Source organism: Oreochromis niloticus, linkage group LG9, assembly GCF_001858045.2.
Source record: "Oreochromis niloticus isolate F11D_XX linkage group LG9, O_niloticus_UMD_NMBU, whole genome shotgun sequence".
Lineage (NCBI taxonomy): Eukaryota > Metazoa > Chordata > Actinopteri > Cichliformes > Cichlidae > Oreochromis > Oreochromis niloticus.
The window spans coordinates 32,669,073-32,693,711 of NC_031974.2; the positions used below are offsets into that span (position 1 = coordinate 32,669,073).

At 39.4% G+C, this 24,639-nt stretch overlaps 2 protein-coding genes across 3 annotated transcripts; both read right to left on the bottom strand.

The window, feature by feature from the left end:
• Positions 1-3,553: 3,553 nt before the first annotated feature.
• LOC100697728 (C-C chemokine receptor type 1) lies at positions 3,554-9,118 on the bottom strand. Its single transcript, XM_003455560.5, has 2 exons — positions 8,729-9,118; positions 3,554-4,714 (listed from the first exon to the last, which is right to left on the bottom strand). Exons 1-2 carry the CDS (start codon positions 8,896-8,898, stop codon positions 3,904-3,906), a joined length of 981 nt encoding a protein of 326 aa, XP_003455608.1. The 5' UTR covers positions 8,899-9,118; the 3' UTR covers positions 3,554-3,903.
• Positions 9,119-14,443: 5,325 nt separating this feature from the next.
• LOC100697461 (C-C chemokine receptor type 3) lies at positions 14,444-23,972 on the bottom strand. 2 transcript variants are annotated; one of them, XM_005460187.4, is made up of 2 exons: positions 23,270-23,972; positions 14,444-16,093 (listed from the first exon to the last, which is right to left on the bottom strand). In XM_005460187.4, exons 1-2 carry the CDS (start codon positions 23,434-23,436, stop codon positions 15,238-15,240), a joined length of 1,023 nt encoding a protein of 340 aa, XP_005460244.1. In that variant the 5' UTR covers positions 23,437-23,972; the 3' UTR covers positions 14,444-15,237. The 2 variants fall into 2 exon arrangements, with proteins under 2 accessions (XP_005460244.1, XP_005460245.1); XM_005460188.4 differs by lacking the exon at positions 23,270-23,972 and adding an exon at positions 18,592-18,819.
• Positions 23,973-24,639: the final 667 nt, after the last annotated feature.

Consider the following 24,639-nt stretch of genomic DNA (forward strand, 5'->3'; position numbering starts at 1 on the left):
ACTTCAGAACCCTACATGAAACAGTGGTTACTATGGACAAAAGGTGCAGTCACGCCGTTCCTACTTTAAAAGTCGATATGTCCTCCACTGAGCTTTCATCTTCCTACTCTAATGTCTGGCCTTCCTCCAGCTAATCCCCTGACAGCAGTAAGACTGACTCCTCTTCCACATTTCAGAGTAAAATCATTTCTGCCTAACCCTGCCCTCTAATTCCTGTACGAACATTGGGAATGGGAATTAGAGGGCAGGGTTCCCAGTTCCCAGTAGTTCAATTCCTTGGAATTAAAATTAAATACATTTTGGGGCATGTATTCTGTAATCTGTAGTGGAAAATATTTTAAAAGTAACCTTCCCAACACTGTCTGTGTATTATTATTATTAGGGTCTCTACCTTACAATATTAAGCATCTTGAAGGTGGCTGATGTTGTGATTTGCACTATATAAAGAAAGTGAATGAAATTAAACTGAACTGAGGCAAGAACTCCCTGTACATGTTGTCAGTGTGTTGCAGGGCTAACACATGGGGACAAAACTCCAATCGCACTGATTCTCACTGTATAGAAAAAGTGTAACAAAAATCACTTTTTTTTCATAATATGATCAAGATGTCCTGGTGTATAAAAGGGTCTGATTATTGGACATTTATGAAGAATAACATTACTATTTGTCAGTCTGCTTTTAGGATCAGATCATGACAGTTGACTGGATAATTTGGTCCTGTGGATGTCATCTTCAACAACTTAATAACAATGTTGTTTATGCAATTCTTATCTTACTTTGATTTATTGGAGAATATATACATTTAATAATTGGATCCCAAACAGATGAAAATTCTATAAAAAGTGGTGGATGTTATTCCTAAACCCCAAAGCAAACCCTAGATGGATTGCCAAAGATCCATCTAGGATGTGGATTTTAAGACACATGAACTTCAGAAGGAATGGGGTGTGTCTACGGTATACATAGCTAATTTAAGCTGATAACATTTACTTGCAGTGATTAAAGAATTGTCATAATAAATTGTACAATGGTTGTTTAAGTAAGTTTTGTAAGTAAATAGGACAAAGAAGAGGTTTTCATCTCCTAATGAGGTGACAGCCTTTGTGTCCAGCTACAGATGGAGTTGTCGTCTTCACTATCAAGCGCCTGTAAAAGATGCTAAAGCAGTAGGACTTTGGACACTGTTAGGGTTAGACTGTACTTTAAAGACTGATAAGTCCACAAGAGCTCTGGATACACATGAAAAAAACAAAATGGGACTGATGTGAAATGTCCGGATGCACTTTGTTAGTTTCCGGGGCAGTGCCTCATCGTTAGCCTGGAGTTAGCCTTGTTCCCTACACAAGCATTAGCAGCCAAGGCAACTGACTTAAAAACAATATGCATCTGCTATCTGAGTTGATGATGTACTTGAACACTTCATTTCCTCGCTCTAATATGTGTGTTTATTTCATTTACCTGCCTTGAAGGCATCCCACTGCGCTCTGCTTTCAGGCTAAGATGTTCTCAGCTCAGGGAAGCTAATCTTGCTTGTGAATAACCAGAGAGGGGGGCAAAAATGAGACAGGGCAAGTGTTGGAGTTCATGCAGAGTGGAGTTGCAAATAACAGAAGAAAGGACCAATTTCTTGGGTGGATGGGAAATGGGACATCTTTATTTGCATGTGATTTTGGTTAGAAAAAAGATCCTTTTAACTGTGGTATACATCTTTGCTGATGTTTTTCATATTTCATTCACTTTTTGCTGCTCACATTGCAGGAATAACTGGACTTTTTCTCTGCTCTCTGCTGCACAATGGCTAAAGTGATCAACGTGGGCACCTTGCAGACAGGTCGCGAGAATCATTTCTCTTAATAGCAGTGGGCTAAATACAACAAACGACTTTGAACATTGTGTCTACTAATTTTTTTCCAATTAATCGCTGACCACAGAGCTCCCTCCATCGCTCTTACCCTTCAGGGCTATAGAGGTGTGTGTGAAATATTCAGGCATAATGATTATGTGATCTATTTGTGCACTGAACAAACAAAAGTTGTCAACCTTGACAGAAAGAGTTAAAATCCATTTTTACCGAACTGTTTACTGCTGTGTCTAGCTGGCAGGATAGATAGTAAAACTGAATTTACCAAGGTACCTTTACTTATTGTAGTGCTTACCAATCTTTTTTACAAGATTGCTTTTTACCTAAGTGGTATGTTCTCTTCTTTCATTTGGGCCAGTAAAGATGCCAGAGCACACAACCAAAAAGACTTTGGGTGATTTCTGGGCAATTAATGTATAAACATTTTAAGAAGAGAACTGGCATGTAGTACCATGCATAACATCCAGCACCATTGTAATCAACATCATAAAATTATGGAACAAAGTTAGGTGACTTTGGAAGGCTCAACCTTCTCTAAACAAGTCCTCTAAACAGAAAATGAAGGTATGCTAACTTTAATCAACTGTGCTCAAAATTAAATTTATGGAGCTTTTCTTTCACTATTTTTGTTTTTACCTTAATCATCTAAACATAATGGTAAAAATGCTTCTCAAGGTTCATGTAGCTTTATAATCTATTACCAGCAGTGAATGAGATCAAAAAATCAAATCAACATCAGCGATACAGTTGAAAGTGCTTTTCACTCATCATTACAGCAAAGAGAAACTTTTCAGAGTTAGACAGAACCAGTCAATCATGTAACATGTAGCAATTTAAAACACATGTTCTGTGGATGCTCTACATTATCAGCAATCATTCAAATCTCTTTCTGACATCTCTTCACATACCAATTTTTGATGTGTCTCCTGATGAACTAGTACCTAGATCCATTTAGGAATGCATTTATTGTCTTTGCCTCTCTGAGAGCTTAGAGGAAAATTCTTTTTTTATGGTAGTCATCTCAACCGCCCTCCTTTAAAGACTGACTGTATGAAATTTTATTTCTATTGAAGTTGGAGAACATCAAGTTCAACATTAGAAGCTGCTGCTGAAACTGCCTTCCCTCTAGTGACATGGCTCCATAATGTCATTTCATTGCCTGCTGCTAATCATTGCCTGCTTGTCCACTGGTCCCCTTACAAGACCCTTATAATTCAGAGTATTAGAGAACACATGAGTAGGGGTAACCCCCTCATTACATAATTTCCTCTGGAATTGATGAAGTATTCTGATTCCGATATCATGTAAACGAAGTTAGCGTTCATCCTCCAGCTTCACTGTGTTTATGGTATGCTAGCATAGCTGTGTCGCTAGCGATCACGTAGCACATCATTATATACCAGCTAGCCCAACTTCAGTAACCCTACAAACGTCACTGCTGTTTACTTTCCTGTCTTCATTTATGTTGGAAGTGATAGCAGAGCTGTACGTTTTATTTTTTTCAGAAATCTCTCAGTCAGAACATGCTATATCATGTTTAGGTAACTAGCAAAACTAGCGAACTAACTTCCTGCTAACTTCTAACTCTGTTAAATTTAATAAATTCTGTTTTCATGGATGCCTGGATGTTAAACTTAATTGTTACACCTGGTAAAGCAGCAACACTGATCATTTTATTATAGATGAAACAATTTAGACAGTTTTTAACTCTCAGTGATGCCGCAGTGTTCGTTTGACTTTGGGACCTGCAGCGGAGTTTGGGCCCAGACACGACAAATGACATCAGACTTAAAGACCGCATAGAAAACGAAGAGAACAGGAACCACACTACTAATTTTTCAAGTAGAAATGAGTATAATTTTATGCGACCTTTAACCCAAATCACAGGAGGTGGCCCAGCAAAGATTTCTGGACACTAGCTCCTAGAAAATTAACTGATTGATAAGGACTGTGCAGGTACAGTATGAATATGCCTGTACCCCGACTCTGACTTTGTTGATCTCGACCTTGATTCCAACAAGGAAAACAAACTTCTGCTATTTTAACTTGCAGATGGGTGCCTCTTTAACTTTGGAAAGTGTTTCACCAGCAACCGTTTGAAATAGTTCTGGAATTTCTTTCCAACAAACGTGTAGAAGATGGGGCTGATGCAAAAGTAGATGGAGGCAATGTTATGAGAGATTTGAAGTGCATAGCCCAGTTTCTGTTCTTCCACACAGGTAGTTGCTTTATCATACATCAGCAAAACGATGTTAAAGGGGGTCCAGCACATGAAAAACACCAGCACAATGATGAATATCAGCCGGACCGTCTTGAACTTTGTCGCAATGTTTGATGACACAACAGTGATTGTGATTCTTATGTAGCAATAGACAATTACAAGCAGTGGGAAGATAAAGAAAAGGAAAAGCTGAAGGTAAAACCCAGATAATCTCAACAGGCTAGCATCAATATTAGGAAAATCTTGCGGGTCCTCTTCACACAACTCTTTGTTGTCAAGATGGGAAAAAAAAGTGGTATAGAGAATCATCGGTTTGATGCATGCCAATCCACTAACCAGCCACACCACAACACATGAGATTACTCCATACTTTTGATTTCTCATTTGCAATGAACCCACAGAGTACACAACGGCAAGGTGTTGGTCAAAGGTTAGAAGAGCTAAAAATAGGACAGAACTGTAGAGGCCCAAGTAGTAGCTGCTACCGACAATCTTGCACATAGCGTTGCCAAAGATCCAGTTGGAAAGTTGCATGTAGACTGCCATGAAGGGAAGGCTGCTCATGAAGATCAGGGAAGACATCACCAGGTTCAGCACCAAGATGTTGGTCACACTGGTCAGCTGCTCAAACCTTGAAGATAGTCAGTTAAAATGATCTTAGTGGTAAACACAGACTCCTGGATAAAGCATTTTAAGACATTTATAATTCAAGCTGACCTTATGCACTTCCAATAAAAACATTATGTAATTTGTATGTATTAAATCTTCAGTATTATGTTTAAGGCCGTCATTCTTTAGAGGACTAGAGGAAGTCCCGATTCCATCCTAGTCGGCATTTATTTTATTTTATTGTTGTTATGTAAGCACCAAAATTGAACAACAGGATATATGCGCTCCTCACAAAAATTAAAGGAACACTTTTTATTCAGAGTTCAGGATCAAGTCAGTTAAACTTCTAGGATATTGGTGTGGTCAGTTAAGTAGCAGAGTTGGTTGTTAATCAGTTTCAGCTGCTTTGGTGTTATTGAATTTAACAACAGGTGCACGAGAGGGGCAACGATGAGACAACTCCCCAAACTGGACTCGTTTTACACTCGGAGGCCTCTGATATTTTTCCCTTCTCATCTTTTCTGACTGTGTTTTTCATTAGTTTTGCATTTGGCTAGGTTCAGTGTCACAACTGGTAGCATGAGGCAAGAACTGGACCCTACAGAGGTTGGACAGGTAGTCCACTGCCTCCAGACTGTCCTAGCTTGGCGATGCCCTGGCCAGATTGTTGAGGAGATCCCAGGAGTCTTCTCCTTAAGAACCTTCCCCTTAAATAGTTTTTAGTCTCAATATGAATGAAAGTGAAACCAAATCTAAAATGAAAGGGAAGAAAGAATTTAGTATAATTTAACTGATTTAAACCCCAGTCTCCTGACTTTTTTTCTTCAGCAAAAACGAAGAAAGTTGACAATGACTTGATGATGTTAGAAGCCAGTGAAGGCATGCCTCAAACCAAACTGTTCGCAGGGGAGGGGGGGGGTTTGAAAACTCAGAATTAAACAGGTATTTTGATGCCAATAACCTGGCCTGGAAGTGTAAAACCAGGGCCACTGCCACTGCTTGACAGGGAATTCAGGAGGGGAGCTCTTATCCAAAAATCCTAGAAAGTTCTGTTTGTCTGGATGCAGCATTTTCGTTGGGAGAAAATTGTCATGTTCCCCAGACATTGGGTGGTTTTATTACCAAACTGAGAGCTGTGACTTCTTCCTTGGCACAAAGTCCAGCATGTTTTTAGAGTGTTGGATTTTGTCAGGGTTGCTCTTTGCCTTTGACCCTGTTTGTGATTTTCATGGACAAGACTTAAATGTATCTGAAACTCAGAATTTTTTCCCTGTCTTTTTGCAGATGACATGGTCTGTTGGCTTGCAGTCATCAGCAGTAACCCGAGCCACCATGACCTGAACTGACGGGCTGACTGGATGCAATGTGATGTAATGTATTTGTTTGTGTCTGGACAAAGAAATTGTACTGTTTGAAGATGATTTGTTCTTGTTCATCTGTCTTGTCTTATTTATACTTATTGGTGTCCTTGTATTCAAAATCACTATTGTCTATTGTTAAACTATGAAAGCTTCTGCATTTGAAGTTGGAGGGACTGCTTATTTTACTGTTCACATTAGAAGTTCACGCCTCATTGGTTGCACTTTTTTGCACTTTAACATAGGATATTTAGAAAAATGTTTTCTTAGTTGCCATGGTGACACATCTTTGGAGGAGGTACTGAATATAATTTCAGCTGAAACACATTACAAAGTGGGGCCGCCTGAGGAATTATTTAGAATTTATGACTTTCAAAATAAAGAGTTACAGACTTTTTGTAATGTTTTCACATGTTGCTATGAGACTGGACTTGGCTGTCTTTAACGAGCTGGGAATTAGACCAACATATTGTTCTCAGAAGTGCTCTGTTTTCAGTGCAGTGACAACTAAGCTTCAAAGACCATCTGTGGTTACAGTGATGTCTTCATAGTCTCTGACCTTTGTTGATGCTCTTTTTATACCTGGCATTAGATTCATAATGAGGGTATAGTTTTCAGAAGATAACTATTTCTCAGTTTAAACATTTGAAGTGTCATTTTTGTACCTCCTAAGTCCCTCATAAATATAGCCTTTTATGATTTACATACTGGATTGTGATGTGTTTCTATGACTTCCAAAATTGGATTTATTCAGTGTTGGGTGTAATGCATTGCAAACACATTACTGTAACTTTTTTGGTAATGCAATAATCTAAAGCATTACTGTACTAAATTCAATAATCATATTACAGTAACAACTAGGTTATTACTTAACAGAAGTTCTTCAGTATGAAAAGATCTGCAAAGAAAGCATGTTAACAAAAAAACTACAGCAGAGAAGAACCCAGAGTGATGCATGCATCGATGCATTTATGAATGCACGCTAACCTGGTCTTCACCAGATAACACAAGCAGTGATGAAAATGCATGATTTTAGCTTGTAGCACGTCTACCTATACGGGTTTCTAGTAGAACGGTTGTGAAGTGCTCCTCTGGCCAGTTTTCAGCATTGCTGTCGGCTTTGTGTTCACACTTCAGCACTAAAATACAGATGTCACGTGTCTTAGGACAGGAGTTTGTACATAACACTGTAGCTGTAACTGTAAAATTAAGTAAAAAGTAATTAATGCATTCCATTACTTAAAAAAAAAAGCAATGTGTAAGAGATTACTGTTTCGAGTAATGACATGGGTTAAAATAACTTTTTTTGTTAAAGACTGGAAACCTCTGTGTACGTGTCTGGCAAAGAAAATGGTCATTGTTATGGAAGTCAGATCTTGCTCTTCAAAATGACCCCATCTGACTTTATTTTCGTCCCTAAAGACAAACATCATAAAAACACATCCCAGAGGGTTTAGTCTTGAGAATGCAGAATGAAAACAGCTGTGGCATTTCCTCTGAAGGCTGTCCTGGAAGGATGGTCACAGCATGAAGCCCCAAATAGCCCAACATCTGTGATGAATGCATTGGGCAGTTTTGCAATATGCTTTAGTTTCATCATGAATGACCTAAAATGTTGTTTGTTTTCTAATCTCTTTTTTGACTTGTGCCATCATCAAGTGGCTGTCAACATTTTTGACAGTCACTGCACCACGAGCAGAAATGGGTTAAGCCTTTTATAATACCATGTTTTAGATTTGCAAGGTCCCATTTTGTGCCAGGTTGGCAGAACATTATCCACATATTAAACCCCGAAAATATAGTTTAACAGCCTTTTCTATATAAAAGATGACTTTAAAAAAAATGTCAACAACCTGCCGGCTCTTTTGGAAACAGTGCTATATTTAGTTAGTGATAATACACAGAAGCTAGGCTCATTATCGTGTGTACTACAGTACATTTGGCATAACCATATCATATCCATCTTGTTCTGACAGAATGACACTCATATAAAGTAGTAAATTGTATTGTTGCATTGAAATTTTTGCATTGATTTTATATAAATTTCACTGTACCAGAGAAAAGATTGTATATGACATAAGAATTACTGAACTGAATAAAAGTGCATGAAATACATGAAAATCATGACTTAATGCACCTTTTTAATGTTGTTTAAAGCAGACAAAATGCAAAGTAGTCCCAAAATTGTCTAAATATCTAGTAGTTTTGGATGAACATTAACTTGGTCATATTCATTTTTTTAAAAAGTGGGAAGTTGAATTTGATCATTTTATATTCAGATTACAGATTTTATAAATACAACTCATAAAATGTGCCCATCAGGAGAGTTCAGTAGGTCTGTGGGAATTATTGACTAAAACTATGAGGTGACTTTTTAAACCACTCAGTCTTAATTTCACTGGCAGGTTTTTCAAAAAAAACCTTTCAATTTCAAAAAAAGAAAAGTAAGAGTTTTAGGACCATTTCAACATTTAAAATAAAAAGTAGCAACAAAATCTGTCAACGTCACTCTGATTTGTAGTTTTCAATGTTATTTTTTTAATACCTTGGAAAGTCATTCCCATTAGGGCTCTTTTGTAATGTAAACGAAATTATCTGATTATTGTTCAGCTGAATCTTTCCTATAAATTTTGCTGTATGTTCTGATTGTTGTCATGCAGCTTTGTTGGTCGACTCACCGATAGATGATGAACAGTACAAGTCCGTTCCCAAAAAGACTGAAGACAAACATGAAGTAATAAAGGATGGACAGCTGAGCTCCCAGAATATTGTCCCCGTCCCTGCTACATAGTTCAGGTGGTGGATACGACCCAGTGCTGTAGTCATATTCATATGATGTAGTTTCCATCTTTGTGTCAGAGAAATTCAGAGAAATGTGAATCAAATGTAACACTGTTCACGATGCAGTCAATATAAACTTGAAATGTTAAAATGCTCAAGCTTAAAGTATAAACGAGCAATAAAATTATACAAGCTTGAGAAACCTGAGCCCTGGAAATTAAAGCAGATGTTTGTGAGAAAGAGAGGAATGCTAATCTGAGCTGATACTGCGGCCAACAAGCTTCTGATTGTTGTCGACTGAAGATGAAGCCTGTTTGCAGCAAGAGGAAGTAACCATAGATGGTGTGTGTGTGTGTGTGTGTGTGTGTGTGTGTGTGTGTGTGTGTGCGCGCGCGCGCGTGTGTGTGTGTGTGTGTGTGTCTGTGTGTGTGTGTGTGTGTGTGTGTGGATGGGTATTAACATCTTCGTGGGTACCAAAAATTGAAAGTTTACTATACTCGTGGGGACCAAAATCCCAGTCCCCACGAGTTTGAAGGCATTTTTGAGACTCAAAATGTGGTTTTAGTGTCAGGGTTACAATTAGGTTATGGTTAAGTTTAGGGTAAGGTCAGGGTTAGGCATTGATTTGGCGGCTAGGCAAAGCATTATGTCAATGAGATGTTTCCACAAGGATATAAATACACACGTGTGTGTGTGTGTGTGTGTGTGTGTGTGTGTGTGTGTGTGAATGAGAAGAGAGTATTGCAAGAAAGCTCAACACATCAACACACACTCTGAGCTGAGTGTAAAGCTGTGTCAGCACATTCAGTTCTCAATTATTTGGTAATATTTGGCAAGAGTGATCTCTGTCATGAAGATTTTGACACATAATATGAGCTGAACATTGCACAGCTAATAAACAGAATAAATATTTGGTTATTCGTCTAAACAACATATGATGCCATGATCAGTCACTGGAGTCTCATCACCAAATACATTAATTTCTCTCAGTAAATCCAAGTGATTTCTTCTTATTGAAATGCTGTAATGCTCTCTGGTGTTAATCTTTATATTACACCAGCTCTGGGTATTGGGGTGGCTTTTATTTGCTATTGGACTGGATTTGTCAAACAGAACTGTCAAGCACAGAGACAAGGTTGTGTTGCTCTAAATGAATTTGAAAACAGTATTGAAGGATGATGTTGTTCTTTTCTTAAAACGATGGTATTGTGATCTGCAAAAGGGTCTGACTGTTGCAATGTTATTGTAAAGGGAAATGGTCATCATTTACAGTAATGTCCAAAAGTGTTGACCCATTGGCTTCAAAAATTTGCAATGATTTATTGAAGCGTGTACAACAATACATGGAAATATAGTATATGAGGCAATAACAGAGTTTGTATAATTCTAATGAACTTCACAGTCAATATGAAATCATGTTTATTCTTCAGCACAGCACATCAACCATCTGAGGCAAGCTTTCTTGTACATTTTTAATGTAGTCTTCAGGAATAGTTTTCTAGGCTTCTTGAACGATATTCCAAAGCTCTCTGGATGTTGTTCAATCTCAGTCACAGACGATTGGTCGAGGCTCTGGAGCAATGGAGGTTCCTGTTTCTAATCTGCAAAAAGTTCATGCAAGGAGGCTCTCAAGTGAGTTTATCTCATATTACTCTTGCTTAGGTTGGGTTTTGCTCATATTCAATATTTATAGTTATCCTTTTCAGTTATTCTTCAAAGTTGTTTTCCTGTCCATGTTGCCTGTGTCTAGTCTGTGTTTCTACTGTGTTTGTTTGTTTACCTTTTGTCTATCTCAAATTTCTGTCTTGGCCTCCTGTCCCGTGTGCATTGTGTTCACTTTTGCTTCCCCTGTCTCATGTGTCAAATTCAGTTCACCTGTGTTCCCTGCTGTTTTCTAATTACCTTGTGTGTATTTAAGGCCTCGGTTTTCATCAGTTCTTTGTTGCATTCTCCCCATAGGTTATATGTTCTAGTGTTCTATAGTTTGTTTTTTGTGTTTTTATAAGTTTTATAAGCTGTCTTTGGAGTTTACCCTTTGCCTCTGGAGTCCTGCATATTACCTGCCTGTAGTGATAGTGTGATGACGCCCCATGAATGTGTTCAATCTTCCAGGACAATTGCTTTGCCAAAAGGCAAAGTTGATGTACAGCAGTGATAATACATGGGCTACATACCAGTGGATATGCAAACATAATGATGTATCATTTGCAGAATATCCATATGGTCCTGTATAATTTAATACACACACACACACACACACACACACACACACACACAGACACACACACACACACACACAGACTTCATTCGGACACACCCCGTTTACTCGCCACAAGCCTCTGGACTCAGCGTCAGACGTAACATCACTACCTGCCTGCCACACACCATCACTGAGACACTGAGCTGTAGATACAGTGGCTTGCAAAAGTATTCGGCCCCCTTGAACTTTTCCACATTTTCTCACATTACAGCCACAAACATGAATCAATTGTATTGGAATTCCAGGTGAAAGACCAATACAAAGTGGTGTACACGTGAGAAGTGGAATGAAAATCATACATGATTCCAAACATTGTTTACAAATAAATAACTGCAAAGTGGGGTGTGCGTAATTATTCAGCCCCCTTTGGTCTGAGTGCAGTCAGTTGCCCATAGACATTGCCTGATGAGTGCTAATGACTAAATAGAGTGCACCTGTGTGTAATCTAATCTCAGTACAAATACAGCTGCTCTGTGACGGCCTCAGAGGTTGTCTAAGAGAATATTGGGAGCAACAACACCATGAAGTCCAAAGAACACACCAGACAGGTCAGGGATAAAGTTATTGAGAAATTTAAAGCAGGCTTAGGCTACAAAAAGATTTCCCAAGCCTTGAACATCCCACGGAGCACTGTTCAAGCCATCATTCAGAAATGGAAGGAATATGGCACAACTGTAAACCTACCAAGACAAGGCCGTCCACCTAAACTCACAGGCCGAACAAGGAGAGCGCTGATCAGAAATGCAGCCAAGAGGCCCATGGTGACTCTGGACGAGCTGCAGAGATCTACAGCTCAGGTGGGGGAATCTGTCCATAGGACAACTATTAGTCGTGCATGCACAAAGTTGGCCTTTATGGAAGAGTGGCAAGAAGAAAGCCATTGTTAACAGAAAACCATAAGAAGTCGTTTGCAGTTTGCCACAAGCCATGTGGGGGACACAGCAAACATGTGGAAGAAGGTGCTCTGGTCAGATGAGACCAAAATGGAACTTTTTGGCCAAAATGCAAAACGCTACGTGTGGCGGAAAACTAACACTGCACATCACTCTGAACACACCATCCCCACTGTCAAATATGGTGGTGGCAGCATCATGCTCTGGGGGTGCTTCTCTTCAGCAGGGACAGGGAAGCTGGTCAGAGTTGATGGGAAGATGGATGGAGCCAAATACAGGGCAATCTTGGAAGAAAACCTCTTGGAGTCTGCAAAAGACTTGAGACTGGGGCGGAGGTTCACCTTCCAGCAGGACAACGACCCTAAACATAAAGCCAGGGCAACAATGGAATGGTTTAAAACAAAACATATCCATGTGTTAGAATGGCCCAGTCAAAGTCCAGATCTAAATCCAATCCAGAATCTGTGGCAAGATCTGAAAACTGCTGTTCACAAACGCTGTCCATCTAATCTGACTGAGCTGGAGCTGTTTTGCAAAGAAGAATGGGCAAGGATTTCAGTCTGTAGATGTGCAAAGCTGGTAGAGACATACCCTAAAAGACTGGCAGCTGTAATTGCAGCAAAAGGTGGTTCTACAAAGTATTGACTCAGGGGGCTGAATAATTACGCACACCCCACTTTGCAGTTATTTATTTGTAAAAAATGTTTGGAACCATGTATGATTTCCGTTCCACTTCTCACGTGTACACCACTTTGTATTGGTCTTTCACCTGGAATTCCAATAACATTGATTCATGTTTGTGGCTGTAATGTGACAAAATGTGGAAAAGTTCAAGGGGGCGAATACTTTTGCAAGCCACTGTATGTTGAACATCAACAGGCAGCTCTATCACAACCAGAACACCAGCCCATCAGTAGTTTGCTTTGTTATCACACAGACAACAGTCCAAGTGAACTCCATCCCTACAAACCACGTTCAGTCCACTCACTGGCCAGATGTGTCTGGGACAGGAGCAACTGAGGTAAATACAGGAAGAAGTGCTGTTTTCTGGACTACTGGAGAACATGGAGAACTTACATTCATTTCACGGATAGTTGCTAGCCCGTACAGACCCTTGCACATCTACAGTAACTTGCCACATCCCAGAATACAAAGCATATGATGTTTCTTAGCTCAAAATTGTAATGTACACCTGGTAGTTAAGTAAGGTAGTAAGGTTGGATCACGCTTAGATCATAAACAAATCGCTGTGGAGTTTTATGGAACTGTACAGTGTCTACACCATAGTGCAATTATTATCTTTACACTTGCACAAATGGTCTGCGCAAAGTGGGGAAACAAACCAGTTTGACTTAAACAGACTAAACACTGCAGGTGTGACAGCACCTTTATTTAAACTGCAGGAATGTCTTAAAGACATAAAGACCTGCATGAAACTGAGGTTATTGTACTCAACCCTGAAAATCTTAGAAATATGGTGTCTAACCAGATTCTTACTCTGGATGGCATTACCTTGGCCTCCAGTAACACTGTGAGGAACCTTGGAGTCATTGTTGACCAGGACATGTCCTTTAATGTGCATACCAACCAAATATGGAGGACTGCTTTCTTCCATTTGCATAATATCTGTAAAATTACAAACATCCTGACTAAAAATTAGTTTATGCATTTCTTACTTCCAGGCTGGACTACTATAGTTCATTATTATCAGGCTGTCCTAAAAACTCCCTGAAAAGCCTTCCGTTGATCCAAAATGCTGCAGCGGTTTTACTGACAGAAACTAGAAAGTGAGTGTGTATTTCTCCCATATTGGCTTCTCTTCACTGGTTCCCTTTTAAATCCAGAATCAAATTTAAAATTAAAATTATCAAAATTTAATGTGGTTCCTAGCATGTAAAAGAAGAATGGGAAAGGAAACCAGCTCCCAGCTTGAATGTGGGAGACAGACACTATCTCTACTTTGAAGATTAGGCTTCAAACTTTCCTTTTTGCTAAAGCATATAGTTAGGGCTGGACCAGGTGACCCTGAATCCTCCCTTAGTTAAGCTGCAATAAGCTTGTGTTTTGTCTTCACTCACCTTTTGTATACACCACTCTGTATTTAATCATTAATTATCATTATTCTCTGGATGTCTTCCACAGTCTGTTTTTCATCCTGTCTTTCTCCCATCACCTCCAACCAGCAGCTGCAGCAGATGGCCCCTCCCTGAGCCTGCTTCGTCAGAGGTTTCTTCCCACTGAAAGAGAGTTTTTCCTTCCCACTGTTGCCAAATCCTTGCTTAGATGGGGTCGTTTGATTGTTGTGGTTTCTCTCAAATATTGTAGGGTCTGTACTTTAAAATATAAAGGGCCTTGGGGGACTTGTTGTAATTTGGTGCCTTGTATGAATAACATTGAATGGAATTGAAGTTGAACATAGATGCACAAGCACAAAACATTTGTCATTTTTATTGTAAATGTCATAATGAATTCTGTTTAATGCTTTAAAATTGTACGTTTTCCTGTGCGTAACAGCATATTCTTTTTTCTTTTTTTTTAGTAAGAATACAGGCAATGTATAGTTTTCAAGCAACTATATGAACAGTGATGCTGGCTTCTGAGCCGTTGGCAGTATGTATATTGTTTATAAACCAGGAAAAAAGAAGCACATCAGCAACAAATAACAAGTGGAAAGCATCTGTGTTAAAAATATCCGGGACATGAAATGGAGAAAGTTACAGCCTTTTGATTTAAAAGTGTTGATTTCATCGTGTAATCACAAAGAGTGCATCTACTCAAGACTGATAGACATTAAACAACTGTTAAGTTAAAAAAAAACAATTTTCTGATATTTTACATTATCATTTAAAAACTGCATCTGTATTTATCTTTGTGTAATACTAAAATTTGTTTGACTGCCATGAACTAGTGTGTCAAATTTCAAGAACTTCTGCTGTGTGGTCTGAACACTGGTCAAATATGACTTATTTGGCAGATTGTGACTGAAGTAAGTAGAATGTAGAGTTTTATCTCATCAATATGAATCTGACAACAGCTTTGACCTGAACACAGGGGAACATTTTGGGGACACTAGGTCTCTGAAATCTCAAGATTGACTGAATTCTTATACATCACATCCATTTTTCTAATCCAATCATAGTATGAATTAACCTGTATATATAATCAAACTTTACTGATCTCCACCTTGAATCCACCGAGAAAAACAAACTCATGTTGTTCGTAAAACATTTACAAACACTGATATGTAACATTTCTAAAACTCGTTTCGTGTACTTTTTGTGGACATGTAACTTCTGCTGTTTTGACTGACAGAAATGTGTCTCTTTAATTTTGGGAAGTGTTTCACCAGGAGCTGCCTGAAATAGTTCTGGAATTTCTTCCCAACAAACGTGTAGAAGACGGGACTGATGCAAAAGTAAATGTTGGCAATGTTACGAGTGATTTGAAGGGCATAGCCCAGTTTCTGTTCTTCCTCACAGCTTGTTGGTTCATCATACATCAGTACAATATTAAAGGGAGTCCAGCACATGAAAAACAACAGCACAATGATGAATATCAGCCGGACTGTCTTGAACCTTGACACAATCTTGGACGACACAACAGTGATTGTGATTCTTATGTAGCAATAGACAATTACAACCAGTGGGAAGATAAAGAAAAGGAAAAGCTGAAGGTAAAACCCAGATAATCTCAACGCGTCCACATTAATATTTGGAATGTAACCAGGATACTCTTGACACAGAGTTTTGTTGTCAAGATTAGATGTAAAAATTTTATGGAGAATCATTGGTCTGATACATGCCAAACCACTGACCACCCACACCACAGCGCAGGAGAATACTGCATACCTTCGATTCCTCACTTGTAACGGACCCACCGAGTACACAACTGCAAGGTGTCGGTCAAAGGTAAGAAGAGCTAGGAAGAGGACAGAGCTGTAAAACCCTAGATAGTAGACGCTGCCAACAATCTTGCACATAGCGGTGCCAAAGATCCAGTTGGAGAGCTGCATGTAGACTGCCATGAATGGAAGACTAGTTGCGAAGATCAAGGAGGACACCACCAGGTTCAACAGCAAGATGTTGGTCACAGTGGTCAGCTGCTCAAACCTAAAAGGGAGTCAACATGAAAAGTTATTATGTGTGAAAAATGACTCATAAGTAAAGCATTATAAAACAGCTGTATTTCACTCTGAGCTCAGGTGGTTTACAGGCAACTGGGATCTGTGGATTGTTTGGTGATACAGCGTTTTTCTGGAGGTGATCATACAGTAGAATCTGAGTAAAGGTGTATTTTTGGAGGGTGCAAAGAAATTCAGTAGGAACTTCATGTGGGGATCATAGAATTAGAGCAGAAAAAGATGATATTTCAAGATTCTCGACTTGATGGAAAATAAGTACGGTCGACCTCCGCAAAGTTGTAGTTCAGAGTTCACGGCATTATTATACACACATCATTATGTACTATTCAAACATAAGGAGCAAAGAGCAAAGGCTCAAACTCAGAAACTTTTGGTGTGAGTGTGGTCTCTCTCTCTCTCTCTCTCCCTCCCTATATATAATATACATATGTATATTATATATAGGGAGGGAGAGAGAGAGGGAGCTTGTCAGACTGCAGTAATTTTTAGTTTTACTTGTTATACTGAAGAAAAGTCTAAGAGTAAAATAATACTTTTACTATTTTTTCTTTGCATTTGTCCAAATCCAGGCTGTAATCAAAACTAAGAGAACTGGTATTAATATGAACCTTACTACTGCCATAGAAACGGGAAATATATTTATCTTGAGGTCCAATAGTTAGCACCAGATAGTAGATTGAGTAGATTGTACCTGAGGGACAGAAATGGACATTTACTATACTCCACCATACATACTCTCACCCTCTCACCACAACCGTTCACAGCAGATGGCCCCGCCCCTCCCTGAGCCTGGTTCTGCCGGAGGTTTCTTCCTGTTAAAAGGGAGTTTTTCCTTCCCACTGTCACCAAAGTGCTTGCTCATAGGGGGTCATATGATTGTTGGGTTTTTCTCTGTATTTATTATTGTAGGATCGACCTTACAATATAAAGCACCTTGAGGCGACTGTTGTTGTGATTTGGTGCTGTATAAATAGAATTGAATTGAACTGAATTGAATACCAGCCCTTCTCTGTGATTTTATGTAGATTACCACTTCATTGCTAAGTTGCTGTCATTTCAAATTACTTCTACTTTGTTACAATACCACTAACAACTGACAGTGGCATCTTTACTAGCAAGCAAATGTCACTACTTGGATCTTGTTGAACAGCTGGCATCTTCATGGTACCAAGCCTTCCCAGCTACCATAGGGTAGCATGTCTTTAGACCATGGGAGGAATCTGGAGCTGGAGTGAACCCATGCACACACATGCAGAACATGTATGTTCTGTTGCTCTTGCTCTGATCCAGAGGCAACACTGTTCCACACTTCCACACAGACCCTCCTGGTGTGAGGCAGTTGTTTTAACCACTGAACATCCATGCTGCCCCAGGAGTCTATTTTACCTTGACCATTAACACTTTTAGAAACCAAAGAAGCCTGAGAGAAATTCCCACATAGGTCTGGTGCTCTTGCTCTTGCTCTGAATCATAAACTTTTCGGTCCAGGGCTCGAGCAGATTTTGTTGAATTTCTCCCTGACATTGCCTATTGTGTTTTCTGTGAACACCAAAAACATTGCCTGCTCACAAAGGTAGAACTGGAGAACACACATCTGGTACACAGTGACAGAATATCTCAGGGGCTGGAAAGAAGATGCTCTACCTTCTGAATAGCCACTGTCTTCCACTGTCTGTGGGGAAAAAATTAAAGAGGCTGCCATAGTAGTATGGCTTTATCATGTTACCCTAGTCTGTTGTATTTCTGACAACCTCATGACATTTTGTGTCAAATCCATCTCTGCCCCAAATGATCTAAAAGCCTGTCATAGAACTGCTCCTCTCTTGTGGTGCATACTTTGTCCATTTTTCAGTGAAGAATGTCAGAGTGGAATTCTTTTGGAGTATAAAAAGATTAATATAAGTTGCTAATAAATTTTTATTTACATTTTTGTTTGTTTGCTTTTTTTACCTTTTATGACCAGTTTAGTATAACATTATATTGGTGCTTCATTAAAAGTTTAAATTAATTATCAAGAATCATGACGGCTGAAAAAGTTTTCATTCAATTCACTGTATAGTTGCTGATAGTGAAAGAAACTGAAATGCAATGTTTAAACTCTTTATGCTTTTTTTAATATTATAGCTTTAGCTTTCATTTAAAGTTCCCATTGTAAATTAAACAAAGGTGAAATGCTTTTGTCTGAAAAGTGCATTGTTTTTTGTTTGCTTTGTTTTTTTTAAAGCATAAATGTCCTGTTTTCCAAAGCACCTCAGTCAGACAGAGTCTCCTTTCCAGTACCCTGGTGTAGACCTACCCATTAAGACTGAGAAATGTTATCCCCCTAATATTAGATAACACTCTTTCATTACCCCTTCTTAAAAAAGGACATAATCCCAACTTCCGTGCAACATTACAGAGGGATGTCAGCCAAAACAGCCAGACAACATCCAGAGCCACGAGAAACTCAGCATGACTTCCACTCACCCCATTGGTCCTGCCACCAAGGAGCTGTTTAACCGCTTCAGTGACCTCACTCCCAGTCTGGCCAATTTTTCTCGATCACACTAGCTCGGATTCCTTTCCCATGAGAGGTGTGATGCTCTGTGTCCCAAAAGTTAGTTTCAATCCTTATGCCCACAACTGCAGCTCAGCTCTCAGAGTACCACACCCCTACATCACCTCCTGGGAGTGGTGGGCCAGCACGAGGGGAAAAATGTAGGTCATAGTCACTGGTGGTGTGCGGCTCAGTACTGAAGTACCAATTCCTCCAATATTCGATATTGATGTTCTAGATTTGATTATCATATTAAAATATTAATATTTTCGTAATTTGGGGTAAATTTGTAGTTGATCATAAAAAGGAACACAGTGGAAAATAACTAGATTATTGGGATCGCCTAAATCAGAGGTTCCCAAAGTGTGGGGCCCGCCCCCGAGGGGGGCGCAGAGCCATTGCAGGGGGGCGCGGTATGAAAAGAAAAAAAAAAGAAAAAAGAGCGCTTGGACACTGTGGACAGATTTTTGACGGGGCTCCCACACAAACGCAGAGCAGGAGATGAAGCATCGCCAAATATGTTTCCAAACCAACTTCCTTCCAAGCCAAAGACTAGAAAATATGGTGAAGCATATCTTCCCTTTGGCTTCACCTGCACAAGTGCCAAGGTAGGTCTCCCCTGCAAAATTAGTTTCCCTGCGTCGGGAGCAGCGCTGGGCTCTCCAAATCACGGACAAACAGGATCCCACATTCTTGATTTTTAGTTCACAAACACTTCTTGTAATAACTAACTAAATGTCAGGAGTAGTTAGTTATTACAAGAAGTGTTTGTGAACTAAAAATCAAGAGCTAACATGATGTTAGCTCTTTATGCAGTAAAGTTACAGCGGGATACAAATAATATCAGGCTGATCCTGCCGTAATTTGTTCCCCCGGTTCAAATCACGGACAAACAGTATCCCACAGCTGTGTATGTGTTTAAACCCATTTTGCACAGAGAGACATTTTTTTGAAAAATGTATTGACAGCAATGTTGAATATTATTACACAGGAAAAAAACAACTACACGTAAAATAATTGCACCGTGACGCCTCTGCCTTTCTAAATGGAGGGACAGTAACTGCGTGTGTATGTAAGCATGTAAAACCTGCAGATAGTCAGATTAACAGTATTTTGTCTCTATCTGCCATTCTGCAATCCATCTCATGTAAACAATAACGTGGCGCACAGTGTGACGTGAAAAGAGGCACATACCTTTGACGTTGCGTGACGAACTCTGTAATCCTCGTCCACACGTAAACGCAAAAAAGGAGTTTTAAATAATCTCCGTTTTCGGTGAATCGCAACGCCGTTTACGTGTGGACGAAAAGCCCAAACGCATAGAAACAGCTGAGTTTTCAAAAATACCCGTGTAGGTGTGGACGCAGCGTAAAAGAGTTAGTAGTATATTTTATTACTGCCTGTAATTTATTGCCGTTTACTTCTATTTGCTTAATTGTTTACTAAATGTTTGAGGTGTGAAATAAACCGCAATGGAGTTTGTAAACAAAATATGGGTGTGTGTGTTTGGAGGATGTGTTTGTGGGGGGGTTAGGTGGTGGGGGGCGCGAACATTTTTCATGTAAAAAAGGGGGGCCTGGCAAAAAAAAGTTTGGGAACCACTGGCCTAAATGATTGATAGGAACCATTTCTTCTTCCCCCTGTCATAGCAATATGCGAAACACGGCTGTATAAATGCGTCACGGGTCACGTGTGCTCACTCATTCAGTGGACGATCGTAAGCACAGGCCAATGTAGGCTTTAAAAAATAAAAATTAACTCAGAAATATGTCATACAAACATAAAAACACATATCTTTAAAATAATTTCTAAATTGTATTAATATTTTCTGTCAGTCACATTTTTTGAGTGATTCTAAATTGAATGTTTTTAAATGCTGTATAATAATTCTTCATAATTAGGAAATTATGAAAGGTATCATTTTAAATACAGTACTTTTTATTTAAGTCAAGTCAAATGGCTTTATTGTCATTATAACCATGTGCAGTGGCACACAGGGAAGCGAGACAGTGTTCCTCCAAGACCGTGGTGCTGCAAGCTACAAGTTTGCAAGTCTGCAAAAATTGCACAAAAAAAAAAACAGTCTTTTGCAGAACCCACTGTCATTGTTGCACTTTTCTATTGCACTGTCTTGTGTCTGTGTCGTTCTGTTCTTCTGGTGTTGCACTGAGCGTTGTGCATAAAGTAACTTGATGTATGAAGGTGCATGCGTGCACGTGTGTGTGTGTGTGTGGCATTGTGCAAATAAGCAGTGATGGGAATAACGGCGTTACAAGTAACGGCGTTACTAACGGCGTTACTTTTTTCAGTAACGAGTAATCTAACTAATTACTATTCCTATCGTTACAACGGCGTTACAGTTACTAACAAGGAAACGCGGTCCGTTACTATTTTTCAACAAACAGACGGTCGAAGCTGTGTTCAGTTTACCGCATCTTATATCAGCTGCACGGAAGTAGCTGTAAGTAATCTGGACGCTACAGCTTTAAGCAGCTGCGCGCTCCCGCAGACGGTAATCACGATCACTGTCTAGCACAACACCTGGAGCTCAGGGGGCAAAACAATCGCATGTGTGCTGCTGTTTGACTGAGGAAGAATAAAGTAGTCGTGGTAAGTCAATCACATGACCACTTAAAGACAAAGCAACAACGTGCCAGTTTTTAAACTGTGTTGATAGGCCACGTAAAACCAGAGTCATGATCAACAACGCGGCGTTTTTTCCTCAATAGTTTTGCCACGTTAGCGCTAGCAAGCACTCTCTGCTTATGAGCAAAAAAACAAAACAAAAAAAAGTTTTATGAGTGACGGCGAGAGAAAGAGAGAGAGAGAGAAAGAGAATGAGAGAGAGCAGGAAAAGAGAGAGAGAGAGCGAGTTTTGAGATGTGAGATTTGTGACGTTTAGCGTGTTTGGAGTGTGTAGTTAATGTGTTGTCTTGTGTAGTTAGTGTGTAGTGTTGTGGATAGTTTTGTGTTGTGTGTCAGAACAATGAGGCGACTGCTGTCTCCAGGTAGAAACAGCAGTGATACACCTGCTGCTGTCAGACCTGCAGGTATCAGGCTGTGATGTTCTCCTTTATAGTGGACAGAAATTATTTTTTTGGAGTGGCACAAATAATTTGTGTGGCATCTTACTGAAGAACAGCTGATTGTTCTGTAAATAGTTTGAAATGGTTATTTAAAAAATCAAGGTAAAAGGTAAATGGATGCAAATAACTTTGTTGTTTGCAAAACTTGTGCATAGGATTTTAAAATTGACAATTTATATTTGCATTTGAAGTTATGAAATATGATTCATTAAACATATTTATGGTTGTTACAGTAAAAATATAACTTTTTCTACTCTGATTTTATGTTTTTTTGTCTTGATTTTAGATCAATTCTGGTTGTACAGTATGACAAAATGAGAACATAACTGTAAATTCAGACACGTGAGGTTGCGCTAAAAAGGATGATACCAAACAAGGCAAAGCAAATAGTTTTTAAAGGTAAAATGTGGAGAGAAAATCAAGAGTAGTAAAAAAATGGCCAATTATACCCTGGACGCCAGGGGGTTAAACGTTCTTTGTTTTTGTTTTTTAAGTAACGCAATAGTTACTTTTCCAAGTAATTAATTACTTTTAGAATATTGTAACTCAGTTACTAACTCAGTTACTTTTTTGAAGAAGTAACTAGTAACTATAATTGAATTACTATTTCAAAGTAACTTGCCCAACACTGCAAATAAGTGCTTGGTAGTGACGTGTATGAAGGTATGTGTGTGTGTGTCAGTCCAGTCACTGAGTGTTCAGGAGTCTGACGATTTGGGGGAAGAAACTGTTCCTCAGTCTGGCAGTGAGGGCCCGAACACTCTGGTACCTCTTTGCCAGAAGGCAGCAGGGTGAAGAGTGTGTGTGAGGTCCTCCACAACGCTGGTGGCTTTGTGGATGCAGCGGGTGCAATAAGTGTCTGATTTTCCAAACGTGGTATAGCACATCACTAGTAGCTAAAAAAATATATAGATCATAGTCATCTGCTTTTGTAGTATGAGGAAGTTGTGTATAAGAATAGTTCGCCCTCCCTTATTTGTATTTATTTATTGGATTAGATAATAATTTTGATGAGATGCAGTGTAAAATGTCTGAGGGTCAAACAGTCTCCAAAACCTAACAGACTTGTTATGTTTTTTTTAAGCAGTGATGTATATAAAGCCAACCACAAGGTGGATTGTGCAATGATAAAAAAAAGAGTTAGATGATGTTTGGCTGGACTGTGAGACACGTAAGCTGCTTTTCTCTTGTATCTCTTACAAAATAGCTGCTTTTTACCAGAAGTGACAGATATTGCCAAATCAGCAAACACTAACAGGTTAGTCATGTCAGCCATGCACTCATCTTCAATTGCCAGTTAAAGTTTTTGAAACTTAGGATTGTTCTATATCATAGAAACATGGAGAAAAGAAGAAGTGAGTGAAAATTTGTGCCCCTGCCAAAACTTTTGACCACAACTGTAGGAATTGGAGCCTAAATGTATATTGAAAGTTACTGTAAATAACAGCTTATGTGAATGCATATAACTGAACAACTTAAATCAGTAATTAATACAACCATGAAGTTTTGTTGGACAACTCACCGGTAGATGATGATGAGGACTATGCCATTGCCGATGAGATTGAAGACAAACATGAAGTAGTACAGGATGGACAGTTGAGCTCCCAAAATATTGTCACTGTCCCTGTTGCATGGTTCAGCTACTAAAAACCCAGTGCTGTCATAATATTCATTTGTTGTAGGTTCCATCTTTGTCTAAAACGTTAACAGAAAAATCTCTCTGTCAAATGCTTGAAGAAAAGTCTGTCACAAATAGAAACCCAACTGTGGCGCAGTGTGCTTTGTGGCTCAGCTGCAGAAGTAGGGGTGGAGCAGTTGGTTTGGGGTGTGGTATCAGGGGAGGCTGATTCACACAGCTAACCTCCATCATCTGACCACGTCTCTCCATTTGAGTATGTTACAACTGTTCATGGCATGAAGCAGAGGGAGGGCAGCGGGAAAGCTGCTGCAAAGACAGTTTGAACATAAAAACAGTCAACCTACAACGCTGTGCGCGTGGGTCCTTTATTGTGTCACAGTGGTGCCGAAACTCAAGCCGCAGTACCGCGGACCTGGTATCGGCCATGCAAGAACCAGGCAGCCATGTTTCTCTGCCAATTGAAGCATCTCCGGGACCAGTCTGGTTCCTTGGGCTGATTCCTCGCCAGCACTGCCATGACTCCCTCCAGAGATGACACTTCCAGAGGTTTTGCAGTCCATGGGAGTGCCGCTGTGCACCATTTCTGCAAAGAGTGGGGGAGGTTGGACCTAAATAAAGAAAGCTGGGAGGAAGGTCAAAACCCAGCTAAAAATAAAATTCAACAAAGTCTGGACCTGAGAGCAAAGAGCTGCACAAATTGGGAAATTTTTCACAAGAGATTTTGTTCCACGCCCAGGAGCGTCCACAGCGCCTGTACAACACCGGGTTTTTATCTCCCTGTGAATATTACAGGGAGATTACTCACTTCTTCCAGCTCAAAGTTACTTGACAAGTGGTAAAGACCCTTTGTGGGTGACGTTGTCTGTGAGGTGGTGATGTCGGGTGAAGATGGCTCTCTGTGGGGACTCCAGCTGTACACTTTTCCCTCCCTTTTTTTATTAGAATGAGGGACAATACATATTAATGAGCATTTTAACATATGTAAATAGACCCTTTGCCAGGTTGATGTTACACACAAGTTAATAGCAACATACAGAGACACTATTTACAGACCATATATATAGAAACAAGGACAAAAAACAGTGATCACATCATATTACACTGTAAAATGTAATATTGTGTTTAATTAAAAATATTAAATAGGCTGAACTCAATTTTTATCAATTTGTTATTAGAACTCAATTTAAATAAGTTACCAGTACTTTTTATGCAAAAATGCTGATAAACTACATTTATTTGAGTTGTCTTAACTT

Bases quoted from the DNA above. Each gene is read 5' to 3' on its own strand.
- LOC100697728 (XM_003455560.5), bottom strand. From the start codon at position 8,898: ATGGAAACTACATCATATGAATATGACTACAGCACTGGGTCGTATCCA. The intron at 4,715-8,728 runs GTGAGTCGACCA...ACTATCTTCAAG, and splicing joins GTACTGTTCATCATCTATCG to GTTTGAGCAGCTGACCAGTG.
- LOC100697461 (XM_005460187.4), bottom strand. From the start codon at position 23,436: ATGGAACCTACAACAAATGAATATTATGACAGCACTGGGTTTTTAGTA. The intron at 16,094-23,269 runs GTGAGTTGTCCA...ACTCCCTTTTAG, and splicing joins GTCCTCATCATCATCTACCG to GTTTGAGCAGCTGACCACTG.